General features: G+C 41.6%; 1 protein-coding gene across 6 annotated transcripts in view; it reads right to left on the bottom strand.

Moving 5' to 3' along the window:
- Nucleotides 1-4290: 4290 nt before the first annotated feature.
- The window catches only part of zgc:66433 (uncharacterized protein LOC321250 homolog), a 143218-nt gene continuing 133640 nt past the window's right edge, over nucleotides 4291-13868 (bottom strand). For 3 of the 6 annotated variants that reach the window (XM_053428682.1, XM_053428686.1, XM_053428685.1), the window contains 10 exons: nucleotides 13221-13376; nucleotides 12291-12390; nucleotides 11631-11919; nucleotides 10999-11530; nucleotides 8647-9973; nucleotides 8340-8443; nucleotides 7807-7969; nucleotides 7578-7699; nucleotides 7254-7347; nucleotides 4291-6159 (listed from right to left, as the gene is read on the bottom strand). In XM_053428682.1, the coding sequence (XP_053284657.1) occupies nucleotides 5678-6159; nucleotides 7254-7347; nucleotides 7578-7699; nucleotides 7807-7969; nucleotides 8340-8443; nucleotides 8647-9973; nucleotides 10999-11530; nucleotides 11631-11919; nucleotides 12291-12390; nucleotides 13221-13376 (3369 nt within the window). In that variant the 3' untranslated portion in view covers nucleotides 4291-5677. The remainder of the gene's footprint in view (nucleotides 6160-7253; nucleotides 7348-7577; nucleotides 7700-7806; nucleotides 7970-8339; nucleotides 8444-8646; nucleotides 9974-10998; nucleotides 11531-11630; nucleotides 11920-12290; nucleotides 12391-13220; nucleotides 13377-13868) is intronic. The other 3 variants (XM_053428687.1, XM_053428683.1, XM_053428684.1) reach the window with 3 other exon arrangements.

Here is a 13868-nt window from a genome sequence, read left to right as displayed (position 1 = left end):
AAGTAACACAGACTGTGTCACAACAAAGTCTCCACAACTTCAACACCTCTGTGCTCTATTCTACAAATGTGACCTCATATCGCATGATGTCAACATTTTTATCAGCTACACTATGACCGGGGCTTCTTGGATGTCAGTGTCAATCTGTGGGTAGACAGAAATATCTCAACAATAATGAGATTGATCGCTAAATACTGAATTGTTTTTTCAGAAGCCATCCTCAGGTTAAATGTATAATTTATTCAATACTATTCTAACTGCAAAACATAGTTATCACATGTTCAAAGCATTGTGAGTTCATCTAAAAAAATAACAATAATATAATATTTGAAATAATATAATATTTGAATACAATATTACAATACTCAGCAATACTTCATAAGAAGAGTAGTATTTCATGCAGAAGTCTGTGGGAGATTTCAAACTCCTGCAGTGAAACAGTACCTGGTGCACTGCAGCTCAGTGTTGTTCATCAGAGACAAGCATATATCTGTTGAGCAGGAGATGCAAGTGAGCTTTTTCCTTTTTTTGAAATGAAAACAAGCATGAACAAGCCGACTAGTAGCCAACTGTCCAGTCACAGCTTACATATTTCCTGAACTAAGGCGTTACTTATCATCGCAGACACGAGTCAATGACAGCAATAACACTGACGGTAATTTTTAAGTATAGACTATGTTTTTGAAGCACCTTTAAGTGTGATGTGTTTGTGCAGCTCGTCACTGTAAGACTGTTTTTCCAGATCATGACACTTAAATTTAACAAATTCTTAAGGAGAACAAAGTCTTTTTAGTGATTTTAAACTCATCTCTCCTCCGGACAGAGAAGGGTTAATGACAGACGTTGAATATTCTGTAATGTGTAATAGAAATATGTTCAGACATGGGAGTGGTTTGTATTGAAAGTTCTTTCAACACAGGATAACAAGAGCGGCAATTCCACAGCAACAGCCCCCCCCCCCCCCCCCTCCTTCCCTCGTCTTCTCACCTCTATTCGTCTGATCGTTGCCAAGTTGGTTGCTTATGTAACCTGTAAATGAGAAGGTCAGCACCCAGCAGTCATCGCCATGGATACTTGGCATTGACACACACACACAGACACACATTGGGCATCTTGGCTGGTTCCCTTTGGAGTGGTGTGTGTGTGTGATAGTGCATGTATCAGAAGTAGGGCAGCAGCGGCGTTACCTAACTCACCCAGAAAAGACATCTGGGGAGTTTGAGCAGGCCTGATTACTGCTTCACACACACACACGCGCACACACGCACACATGCACACACACACACGAACACACACACACACACACACACACACACACACACACACACACACACACACACACAACACACACACACACACACACAAATATTTGGCTGACATTCCTGTGACACACAAGCAGAAAGCAGAAAGTAGGCCACACACATGTGCATCCAAGACTATAAATGTTCATGATGCTCAGTTTAACTTCTGCAAGTCATCAGTTTGTGAATTATAAAATCAATTTAAGCTCTCTGGTGTGTATTATCAATTCAAAAGTCATACATGAAACAACAATGGGGTGTAAATAATGTTCTGATAAAACAAATTAAGAGTAAACATAAGTCTCATCAGCATGTTTTAGGTTGATGAAAATGATTAGAAAAGCTGAGAAGCCTGTATTTAGACTTTTTAATATGGTCAATTTCCTATCCACTAACAAAGAGGAGGCTGGGTTTATGACATGTTCTTCAGCTAGCCACCAGGTGGCGATAATGATGTGTTGGCTTCACTTTAGGCTTCACATAGTCTATGAAGTATTTCAGTTACAACAAATTGACTCAACTAAAATCACAGATTTTCACTCTCCCACTCTGGTCTGTCTAAAGGTGTAAAAGTTCCTTTGGTTTTTAAAGAAATTATACATTTTTGGAGACACAAAGAACAAAACATTGAACTCACTTTTTGTAATGAAAAAATCATGTAGAGTATTGTGTGTCAAACTCAAAATTTCAATTAAGTACAATTTGAAAATGTAATAGACAAAAAGGGATCAGCAACTTTTCTAGACATGAGGTCATTCAGGCAGATGGACATATGAGACAAAGACAACTTCACATCAGGTCAATCTGTCTCTGAGAACACAGAGAGGAAGCCCAAGACTATGCACTAACAGTTGCTGGTTTTTGACAATCTCTTTAGCAACATAGACTTTGTTCAAAGGGAACACATCTCAGGAGCCACTTTTTCAACATCGACATTCACATGGGACATGAATCCATATCTCAATTGTGCATTGATCCGACAAATGAAAAAGTACATCTTTCAATTTTTTTTCCAGCTTTTCACTTTTCATTGATAAAGAGACATTTTGCACAGACCCTTGAGGTTAAACTATTATCGTTCTCCATTAGTTTTCTCAATGTAACATACACTACCGTTCAAAAGTTTGGGCTCACTTAGAAATGTCCTTATTTTTTCAAGAAAAGCACTGTTTTTTTCAATGAAGATGACAATAAATTAATCAGAAATACACTCTATACATTGTTAATGTGGTAAATGACTATTCTAGGTGGAAAAGTTAGTTTTTTAATGAAATATCTACACAGGTGTGTAGAGGCCCATTTCCAGCAACTATCACTACAGTGTTCTAATGGTACAGTGTGTTTGCTAAACGCCTTAGAAGACTAATTGATGATTAGAAAACCCTTGAAAACCCTTGTGCAGTTATTTTAGCACAGCTGAAAACTGTTTAGCTGGTGAGAGAAGCTAAAAAACTGGCCTTCCTTTGAGCTAGTTGAGTATATGGAGCATCACATATGTGGGCTCGATTATAATCTCAAAATGGCCGGAAAAAAATAACTTTCATGTGAAACAAGCCAGTCTATTCTTGTTCTTAGGAATGAAGGCTATTCCATGCGAGAAATTGCGAAGAAACTGAACATTGTCTACAACGGTGTGTAATACTCCCTTCAGAGAACAGCACAAACAGGCTCTAACCAGAGTAGAAAGAGAAGTGGGAGGCCCCGGTGCAAAACTCAGTATATCAGAGTCTCTAGTTTGAGAAATAGACGCCTCACAGGTCTTCAACTGGCAGCTTCTTTAAATGGTACCCGCAAAACGCCAGTGTCAACGTCTATACAGTGAAGAAGTGACTCCGGGATGCTGGCCTTCTAGGCAGAGTGGCAAAGAAAAAGCCATATCTGAGACTGACCAATAAAAAGAAAAGATTGATATGGGCAAAATAACACAGACATTGGACAGAGGAAGATTGGAAAAAATGTATGGACAAACAAATCAAAGTTTGAGGTGTTTGGATCACACAGAAGAACATTTGTGAGACGCAGAACAGGTGAAAAGATGCTGGAAGAGTCCTGACGCCATCTGTCCAGCATGGTGGAGGTAATGTGATGGTCTGTGGATGCTTTGGTGCTGGTAAAGTGGGAGATTTGTACAAGGCAAAAGGGATTTTAAATAAGAAAGGCTATCACTCCATTTTGCAACGCCAGGCCATACCCTGTGGACAGCGCTTGATTGGAGCCAATTTCCTCCTACAACAGGACAATGACCCAAAGAACACCTCCAAATTATGCAAGAACTATGTAGGGAAGAAGCAGGCAGCTGGTAAGCTGTCTGTAATGGAGTGGCCAGCGTAGTCACCAGATCTCAACCCCATTGAGCTGTTGTGGGAGCAGCTTGACCGTATGGTACGCAAGAAGTGCCCATCGAGCCAATCCAACTTGTGGGAGGGGCTTCAGGAAGCATGGGGTGAAATTTCTACAATTACCTCAACAAATGAACAGCTAGAATGCCAAAGGTCTGCAATGCTGTAATTGCTACAAATGGAGCATTCTTTGACGAAGGTAAAGTTTGAAGAAAAAAAAAAAATATCATTATTTCTAACCTTGTCAATGTTCGACTATATTTTCTATTCATTTTGCAACTCATTTGATAAATAAAAGTGTGACTTTTCATCGAAAACACGAAATTGTCAGGGTGACCCCAAACTTTTGAACGGTAGTGTATCTAAAACAGGTCTGCTTCCTCGATGACTCTGTTAATGTCATTAAACTGTGCTAGAAAATGGAAAGAAATCATAACAAATAAAGATATTGAGATGGAATATTTTTTTTAATACATTGAAGCGAGAGACACTGTGTTCTGTTGTGCATTGTATTGCTTATAACTTTTGAACCTACATGGCTCCACATGGCTGTATCGTGTGGCAAGTAAAAATATATTTCATTTATAATTACAATTTCGAACCTGTGCATGGACACTCGGACTGACAGGAAATACAAATGCACAAAAATAAAAGGTTTTTTCATTTGTTCTTTACTGCACATTTTATGTACAAGACAAGTCCTCAAAAGGCAATACAAAATAGAATGCATAAAACATATATAGTAACTGTGTGATACATAGCTTTAATTCATACAAAGGAAACGATCAGCTGTGACATTTACTTTAGTGATGATTTGCATCCTGCAGGAAACCAGTCTCCAATTTATTTACATGCTTATATTTGTGAATGGAAAACTTCTTATAAAAAAAACACCACGCTGCCAACATGATGATTAAGTAAAAATAGTAAAAAGACACACAGGTCAGAGTAATAGTGGATTTTCTGAGAGTTCCTAAACAGCCAACGTTTTGGAGATGTTTAGATTTCTGCAAGATGCTGACAGATAACCTGTTGTTATGTATTGAAAATATCAAAAGAGAAAATGAATAATATAATTTACACTGACAACCTGAAACATGTCGGACACACACACGCTCGCTAACACAGCAAACAGGACTGGTTTAGTATCTGTGGTTGAAGTTATAAGAAATATATTTGTCTTAAAAACCTGAAACACAGGGAAACTGAGGCTCCACAGATTTGATATTTTTTAATCAAAACTCGTGACCAGTCGCTGTTGGTTCAGCACATTTCTCTACAGCTTAACTTGGATGTTATCTCATAGCACTCTGAGGCCAAGAATATTTTCCACATTCCTCAAAATGTGAGCACATATATATCTGCTTTAAAATCACACACACACACGCACAGACACACACATACACACAAACGCCCACTGAGACAGAAAAACAGCATCCTGTCCCATCCTTAAGACAGAATTAATGAATGAACCCAAATATTACTTTGTGTTTTCCTCCTGTGGATAAAATGTCCTCTTTCTTTCTTTCTTTCTTTCTTTCTTTCTTTCTTTCTTTCTTTCTTTCTTTCTCTCTCTCTTATTTTTTCTCCTACTATCCTTCCCTGAAATGTTTCGTGGCATCATGTTGAATAGTTTGGGTTACCTTAGATTAAATAAATTCATACTTACTGCTGTGGGACTTCATGTATTTCCTCTCCTCTCTCTAAGACTGCTAACAAACAATTTGGATCCACTTCAAGTAAGACGCGGTTACTTTCAGGGTCCTACCCTGTCCTGTAGAAAATGTCTCCACAAGAATACAGACGTAAAGAGAGAGGAGGGTAAACAAAGCCTGTCTTTAACTGTGTGATTGGAGGGTCTGTGCCAATCAGAAATCTGACACCTGGAGTTTAAGAAAATAAAAAACAACAAATCTGTGTGTGCAAATGCATTCTGGTCCATCCAGACTCTCGGTCCACCTCAACCCCCTTTCAGATCCTGGTCTTTTTTTGAGCCAGTTAAGACCCAAGTACAAAAACTTAGTGAAACCTGCTCCATCACTGGACGATCTGCGGCATTTCACTCCAGGCTTTGGCCTTTTTCTTAGCCAGCGCCATCCACGGGGGCTCGTCCTGGGGCAAAGGAGCCGGGGGCAAGCCTCGCTGGGAGGACGGGGTCTGTCCAGGGAGACCTGCAGCTCTTGAAGCAGACTTTTCTGGAGCGGTTCTCGATGAAAAAGGAGTGGAGGGGGTCGTACTCTGGGGCTGGGGTGCCTTGGAGGAAGGGGAGAAGGTGGCAGGTTTGGAGAGAGGTGGCGGGCTTGTGCAAGAGGGAGATTTGTAGGGAACAGGAGCCAGAGTAGGTCTGTGGTCTGGGGTGGGTTGGGCTGGAGGTTTGGCTGCGGCAGGTGCAACGAGGGGCTTTGGAGGAACTGGACAGGGCAGTGACTGGGTTTTCGAAGGTTGAGCTGGCACTGGAGTTGGAGGAGAGAGCGCTCTCCTCGTCTCCTTCTCTACAGACGCTGAAGGTTTACTCATCTCTGGGAGGAGGAAAATAAGACATAAACCGACAGGTCAAGCACCAAGAAATGAAAGAAACATTTCCTGAAAAGTGCTTGCTGTTGGCCTTGATGCAGAAATGAAACATAAAATCTTATTGAGCTTGAGATGTAGATGTGAATATGAACAAAGGCTTTAAAACACTTCTGCATACGGCTTCAATGCCTCATGTTATATAACTCATAATACTGTGTAAAGGTTCATAGTTGCTCTACATAAACAAAGGGCCCTTATAGGCTTTCAAACATTACATAACTCACAATAATGAGATCTTATTGCATAGTGTGTAATAATGAACATTTTAAAATATGAATGGGGCTGGGATGGAGATGCAATAGAAATATTATTAAAACTCAATCAAAAAGTATGAGAGTTATTACTAAGAAAAATCATAGCAGCCATTTATAAAGCATTAGGAAAATAATCTCACTTTGAATAAGAATGAATAACTCAAATATGCTTTAAAACATCATCAAATTATGGATTTAATATATAAACATGTATAAAAATGGTATAAGAAGCACCAGGATATGGGCAAAATAAATCACACACTGGAATGAAGTGTAGTCAGATAATGTAAAACAGTACAATTCAGTGGTTTGCTGATCTGTGGTTCTTTATTTTCTATTCTGAGTAAGGACTATTTTCATATTCTCAGATCCATTATCTGTTTGCCCACATGACCTATTGTAAATAGGTAAATAAAAAAATGGAATTTCTGATAGCCTGATCAGTCAAAGTTGTGATGTGTAGATGACATTAACTCAGAGAGCACAAGGTTAGATTGGTCACAGAGGGTCACAGTTAAGAATTGTGGGGTCAGTTGTAGTAGCAGACATTGTACAGATGAGGGCAGCACCACATAAACCAACTGGGAGCTAAGAAGTTGAGGTGAAGAACCAGCAACAAATTTCTTTTGGTTACTTTTCTAAACTCTGACGTCTTGTTTATGAGATTGCAGCATGTTACAAAGAAATAGAAAATGAAAAGAAGACAGTTGAAATCTTCCCCTGTTGTGTATGTAATTGTGTGTGTGTGTGTGTGTGTGTGTGTGTGTGTGTGTGCGTGTTCTGACCTTTGATGCTGGACTCAGCTGTTTTGGTGCTGTGCTCCCTGCTTGCCACTGAGCTGACGTGCATCGGCAGTGAAGACTTCCTCTCTGGTTCGTCCTGATAACAGAGAGCAGCACAGTTACTGACTGTTCACATTCTTTAAACAACTCAGCTTCCCGAATAACAAGGGGCTGGAAATGTGTGGGGATGTGCTGAGCATATATGGAAGCAGAGGAAAGGAACAGTCATAAGGACAAACACATTGCCTCTTGGAGAACCATCATGAGTACAGTCCTTTCGATGTTGGTGAAATGCTTTTTTCATGGATCCAACAAGCGGACGATTACCTTCTTGACAGTGATCTCCTCCAGCGAGTTTTCTTTATAGATCCTCTGTTTCTGTTTGGCCACAGAGATCCAGCTGGGAGAAGCAGATCCACCAGAAACACCACGAGCTGCTGCTGCTGGGTCTGGATCAGTAACACAGCAGATTTTAGACCCTTCCAAGTGTAGGACTGTTCCAGCTGAGAACCTCACTGTAATAAAACTGTAGTTTGTGATTTTTTTTTGTACACACCTGAGATGCTCTTGATTTTAACTCCACTGTCTCCGTGTACATCCGGTTTCTTAGGAAGGGCAGGCTTGTTAATGATTGGCTGACTTATGGAAGGCTTAACACCGATTGGCTGTGGAGGATCAGCTTTACAGCTGGTTGACTGAATTGGAGACTCGATGGGAGACTGCGAAAGAGAAAATCAGTTCGTTAATTAAGCTACTGACTCTACAGGATCTCTTTGAAATGAGGCAATGAGGAAGAACTGGCCAATTATCAAGGTCATACACCAAAACCTTTCATTCAAGATGTTCATGAGAGCCAAGTAAAGAACAGCTATTAAACAGGTCCTCTTCTTCCATACACCCCACTGTACCACCTGCCCGCTTGGCCACCATGGGATCCAGAGCCTTCAGCCCCTCTGCTCCCTGGCTCTGGATCCCCCCCCTAACGATGACTCTCTCTCCATTTTCAAATCACGTATAAAAATCGTTTTAAACTTGCCTATTCAGTCTGATTGTTTTCCATTTGGCCAACCTATATAATGTTTATTTCACCTCTGTGTTTTCGTCCTCTGAGCTGAAGAGGTGAAGAGTGGACGTCTTCCTCAGCCGGACTCCGAAGGGATTGTCAGGGTTCCCCTCCGCTACGACAGAGCTCTCTGTAGGTGGGAGGTGGAGAAGAGGTGGTTTCACTTTATTTAAGCTCAAACAGACAGTTCATGTCACGTGACTGGAAAAACCGAGGGTGTGGGTCATAGTGAAAATAGAACATGCAATTACGGCTCAGGACGCTGAATGAAGACAACAGTACAAGCACCCAAACATATAAAACAGTAGGACCGGTCATGTTTCATGTGTGTACCTTCTGTGCTCGCAGCAGCTGAGGCCTGAGGTTTAATGCAGGGTGGAGACGTTGTTGTGTTGCTCTGCGGTTTGACGGTGGTGCTCCCAGCATTCCTTGCTCTGCCTGGACTCAGCACCAGGTCCACCTTGGGCGAACTGGCCGGCTCTGCTTTCACACCTGGATCCTTCTTCACTGCAGCTTCAACCTCCTCAGCTCCAGGACCTGAGACAGCAGACGTCGAAGAGGAGCCTACGGCGGGCGGAGAGGAAGGAGGAGTCAAACTCTGAGATCTCTGCCAGGCGGGGGTGATGGTGAAGCGGACTTTACTCTGATCGGAACCACTGGACGGCCGGTTGGCTGTTTCCTCCACAGATGCAGGAGGTGTAGCTTCTTCTTCTACTTCTTCTTCTTCCAGGGCGGACTGTTTTTCTTCCTCTACTTCCTCCCCGGTGTCAGCTGGCTCTTCTTTTTCTGTGGCTGCTTCAAGAGGAGAAGGAGGCTCAGTGATGTTGTCGTTAATATCTGCAGCAGTTGGAGACTGCTGGAAGAACGATGGGGCTTTCTCTGAGCTGGGAGAGATAAGATTGATGTGGATCATGCTGGTTTTACTGGGAGAGACAGCCCCCTTCTCTTCTGACAGAGACTCATAAGGTAAGTCCTGAAGAGACAAAGAAGAAGGGTGAGCAGGGACAGTAGCTGTGGCTTCAGATTGATCTTCCTGTTTTGTGTCTACACTGGATAATTCCTCTGTGTTTTCTTCTTCAGTTTCATCCACATCAGGACGTTTTGTTTCCACATCGTCCTCTCGGTCAGATTTTTCTTCTGAGAGCTCGATCTCTTCCCCTTCCACAACTATCTCAGAGTTTTCTTCCCCCTCCTGCACTTTTTCAACTACTTGATCACCAAGTTCTGTCAGGATTTCATCCTCACTTGAGTGTTCAGTGGAGTCATCTCTGACCACAGCTTCTACACCTTCATCTCTCTCCTGCAGTGACATAGTGATCCCAATCTCTTCATCTGCTGCCTTAGGGAGGTTCTCCATCATCTCCTCTGCTTCATCGCTCTCCTCTTCAATTGCTTCCTCTGCCTCCTCCACTCGTGAATTCACTTCCTTCACCTCCTCCTCCTCCTCCTCCTCCTCCTCCTCCTCTTCTCTCTTGTCCGATTCCTCCTCATCCACCTGTGGCTCGTTCTCCAGCTCCACCACATCCTCCTCTATCTCACCCTCTTCCTCTCGTCTTTCTCCCTGAGCGTGGATTTCAGATTTTCTAGAGAGCACATAATTGTTCTCCTCAGGTTCAACTTCCTCCACTTCCTCTTTCTCTCCTGCTGCTTCTTCTTCCTGCTAGAAGAAAAAAAAGAAGAGGAAATAATATATTACATGTTGTAAAAAATTTTTTTTCATGTAATACTGTAGAGAGTTTGTCAACTGCAGCTCAAAGGCACATAAACAAGATGACAAGATAACAGATGTGTTATTTAGTAGCAGGTTCGAATTTTTTTTTTTTAAAGATTCTGTTATTCAACAGTTTTTATCTTGAGTAGAAATAAAATTACTGAATGATCACCATCTAGTTTTTGGAGTAATATACAGAAAGTCTGACTTTTCCAGGGGGAAAAACTTCTATATGACTTAAAGCAGCTATATATAATCAATGTCTTAGTATTCAAATGTTATAACATGACTACTTGCATGTGAAATTGATCAATTAATCAATCAATAAATCAATTGTCAGTTAGGGTCAGCTGTCAATCATAACGTCTCAATCTGATTTTATAGCATCAAATTACTAATCTAAATAACAAAGGAAACATGGACACTGGAACAAACTCACTGTGATTAGAACCTAAAATGACAGAGAGCCTCTTTTGAGAAAAACATATATATACTTTGACTATTTGGTTGGTCCATATCCCATCTGCTAACATGGAGGAGGCTGGATTTATGACCTGTACTGCAGCAAGCTAACAGGTGGTGATTGAGACACTTTGGCTTCACTTTTGGGAGCAGTAATGTCGTCCATCTTTATAAACATTAGGTTGTTAGCGAAACAATGATGTTGGACCACAAACTCTGCATAATGACGTGTTGACATGTAAATATTGGTTTCACAACATAAATTTGTTGTTTTACTGCCACCACATCTAAATCAAATGATGTAATAGGCCATAATATGTAATTTATTATGTGTATTTTTTTCTTCATTTGATTTCCAACAGTGGAACTGAAAAACAGGTAACACTGTATTGGGATACGGATGAATCATCGATCTCGCATGAGGCCCATTGAGCTATAAAATAACGGCAGGAGCTAAGAAACACGGATAGTTACATAAATCCAAATAGTACAAGTTAATCAAAAATACATACACTATGTTGAATGAATAGTTCCACAACCAGTTCTTCTTCTCCCTCTTCTGCTTCTGCTGCTTCTTCTTCTTCATCACTTTCAGCCTCTTCCTCAACAAGAGCAACTTCTTCTTCAATGGAGAGAACAGAAACCTCTTCCTTTTTCTCGGTGGTGTGACCCAACATTAGAGAGGGAGCAGCCTGATAACCGACAGGCTCATCCTCTTCAGCCTCCTCTTCCTCTACCTCCTCCTCATCTTCCATCTCTACCACTTCTTCTTCCTTTTCATTTGTCTCCTCTTTCATCTCCATGACGTCGTCTTCTGTATCTAACCTCAGCGAGCAGGACGTGAGGGGAGTTTTCAGGGAGCTCAGTACCTCCTGTAGGAATGAGCCCTCCTCCTCTTCCTCCTCCTCCTCATTTTCCTGAACTTCATCTTCATCTGCTCTCAGTGACAACTCACTTTCAACCCTGCTCTTCTCTGCTCCATAGGCAATACCCGGAGGGTCCAGTAAATACTCTCTTGGGCCAGCAGGGGGCTCTGGTGTGGCTCTAGAAGCAGAAGGCAAGAGGTCAGATTAACCGGAAAAGAAAACAAAAACAATTGAGAGTGTGAGGAGGAGAAATCATGGAGGAAATCACATCTAATCACCTGGGACTGTCCAGAGAGGAGGCTCTGGAGCTGGGCTCCGAGGAGGGCGGGGGCTGGGCGTCGGGGGCTTCCTCCTCTGACAGACTTGGCTCAAGAGGAGAGGAAATGTCCGGGCTGTGAGAAACATCCTGTTCTGCCTCAGACTCATCCTCCATCTCCTCCTTATATCTTAACAGCGATTGTCTGGAATGCTGTGATCGTTCTTTCTCCTCCTCCATGTCTCCTTCGCCTTCTTCTTCTTCCTCCTCCTCCCTCTCCACTTTTGGTCTCAGCTCATCAAAACTTACAGCTGGATGACAGATGGAAACAAAGTTCTCAGAACAATCTGATATCTTTCAGATGAATTTAGCAATTATGATTTATAAGATCAAGTTTAGGTTGAAAATATTCTGCTAAATGGATGAAAAGTGAATTTAACATTGGACTTCAATGTTATTATGAAAGTATGCAGGAGAAAAATTATTCACTTTTTAATATTATTGATAAAATTGGAAGTAACTGTGTACTTTCTAATCTGAAAAAAATGTAAATGTTCATACATGCACCAAACATGCACAACAAAAGTAGATGTCATTTCCCTTGAATGAAATGATTTGATTGTAATGTTGGTAATCAGAGACTACCACACATTGTAGTTTAAGTACATAACATCCTCCTGACCTTCTGACATCTGTTCTTCTTGCTCCTCCGCAGCATCTGTTACAGATGTGTTCAGCGTCTCATCCACCATGGAGTCTCCCTCCATTTTCCCCTCCGGCTTCTGCATAGTCACAATACATTAGAAATGACAATCACCTCTCAGATAACAATGAAAGTTATTGAGCAAGTTAAACCCAAACCCTTTAACCCGAAGACGCAAAATCCACTAAACCCTACCTTACCCTGATTGGCCAAAAGGTAATACACACATTATGTTATTAATAGTATGTAGCGACAAGCATCCGTACTTCCCCATATGGAGGCGGGTGGATAGACCTATGACTGGAGTTGCACGTGTGAAAATTGTAATCTCATTCGCTAGATGTATAAATGTATAAAAACCTTGACATTTGATAAAGACTGTTATGAATTCTGTGGAAATACAGAAACTGCAACAACAGGAAACATTAGTGACAATGTCTTTAACAGCGACTGAGCAAAACCAGAGTGTGGGGAAAGAGCATTTGTAAGGATTAGAGAATAATTCCCATTTTTACATAACCTGGTTTTCTGTGTTTGGATTTGGCCCTTGTTTCGATTGGGAATAAAAAGTTTGCACTTAAGAAAACAATTGCTGCGATGTGGTAACATGTCCAAGAAAAACATTGGGGCAAGAGAAGGACAGAACAGACAAGTACTGTGTTTAAAGTCAAACAGGTGGGACATGTTAGCTTTGTTCCAACTTGTTCCATCGTCTGACAGTGTTTCTATCACTGCTGTGATGTCAACATACTCCCAGATCCCTGCATTTATTATAAGTCACACATGTTTATAATAACAGATTGAAACGATGGCCAAAACTATTCAAGTAAAACCCCGGTTGTAGGAGAGTAAAATGGTCCTTTAGAGGATATGTATTGGGTATGTGTGCTCGTGTTAGTGTAGTCTTACACTGACAGGTTTCCTCTTGTTGCAGGCTTTGAGTCTCAGGCCTCGCTTGTGTTTGGCAGCAGAGTTGTCCAGACAGCCGAAGGGACTGGCCGGCTGACTGAAGTCTCCTGGAACCACCAGGGGGCTCATCGCTCTGCTGGAGGCTGCACAGGACAGCTGGGGATACAGACACAAACACAGACAGAGGGTTTCAGAAAGTTCCACAAATAACTTGTTGACAAGGTAAATACTCCTTAGGCATTGTATTCAAAGGGTAAATTAAATCCCTGCTACAGCGCCGCAAGCATTCAAATATGTGTCATCATCTGGAGACACCTCTGGATGAGTCTCCAGTGAGAAAGACTGTGATTTGTCCACCCATGTCCAGGGGAAATGATATCCACATGTCACTGTATCCTCAAAGTCTGTCTCTCTTGTGTCCCTGGGGAGCAGCTCCAGGCACAGCTGGTCACATTACACATTTGAGTTATTGATCTTTGTCGAGTTTTACAGCCTCTAGCCTTTACAAGTTAAGGCTGGAGAGGAGAAGAGCGTGTTCAGGCTGAGAGTGCGTTAGAAACTGAAACGATGAAGGCAGTAGATAAAGAATCCAGAGGAAATGAAGCAAGAGCAGCAAAGAGAGAGAGAGAGGGGGAGAGAGAGAGAGAG

Source organism: Pleuronectes platessa, chromosome 8 (assembly GCF_947347685.1).
Source record: "Pleuronectes platessa chromosome 8, fPlePla1.1, whole genome shotgun sequence".
NCBI lineage: Eukaryota > Metazoa > Chordata > Actinopteri > Pleuronectiformes > Pleuronectidae > Pleuronectes > Pleuronectes platessa.
Note: the sequence above shows the minus strand (reverse complement) of the source record. Positions and strands in the feature narration are given on the sequence as shown.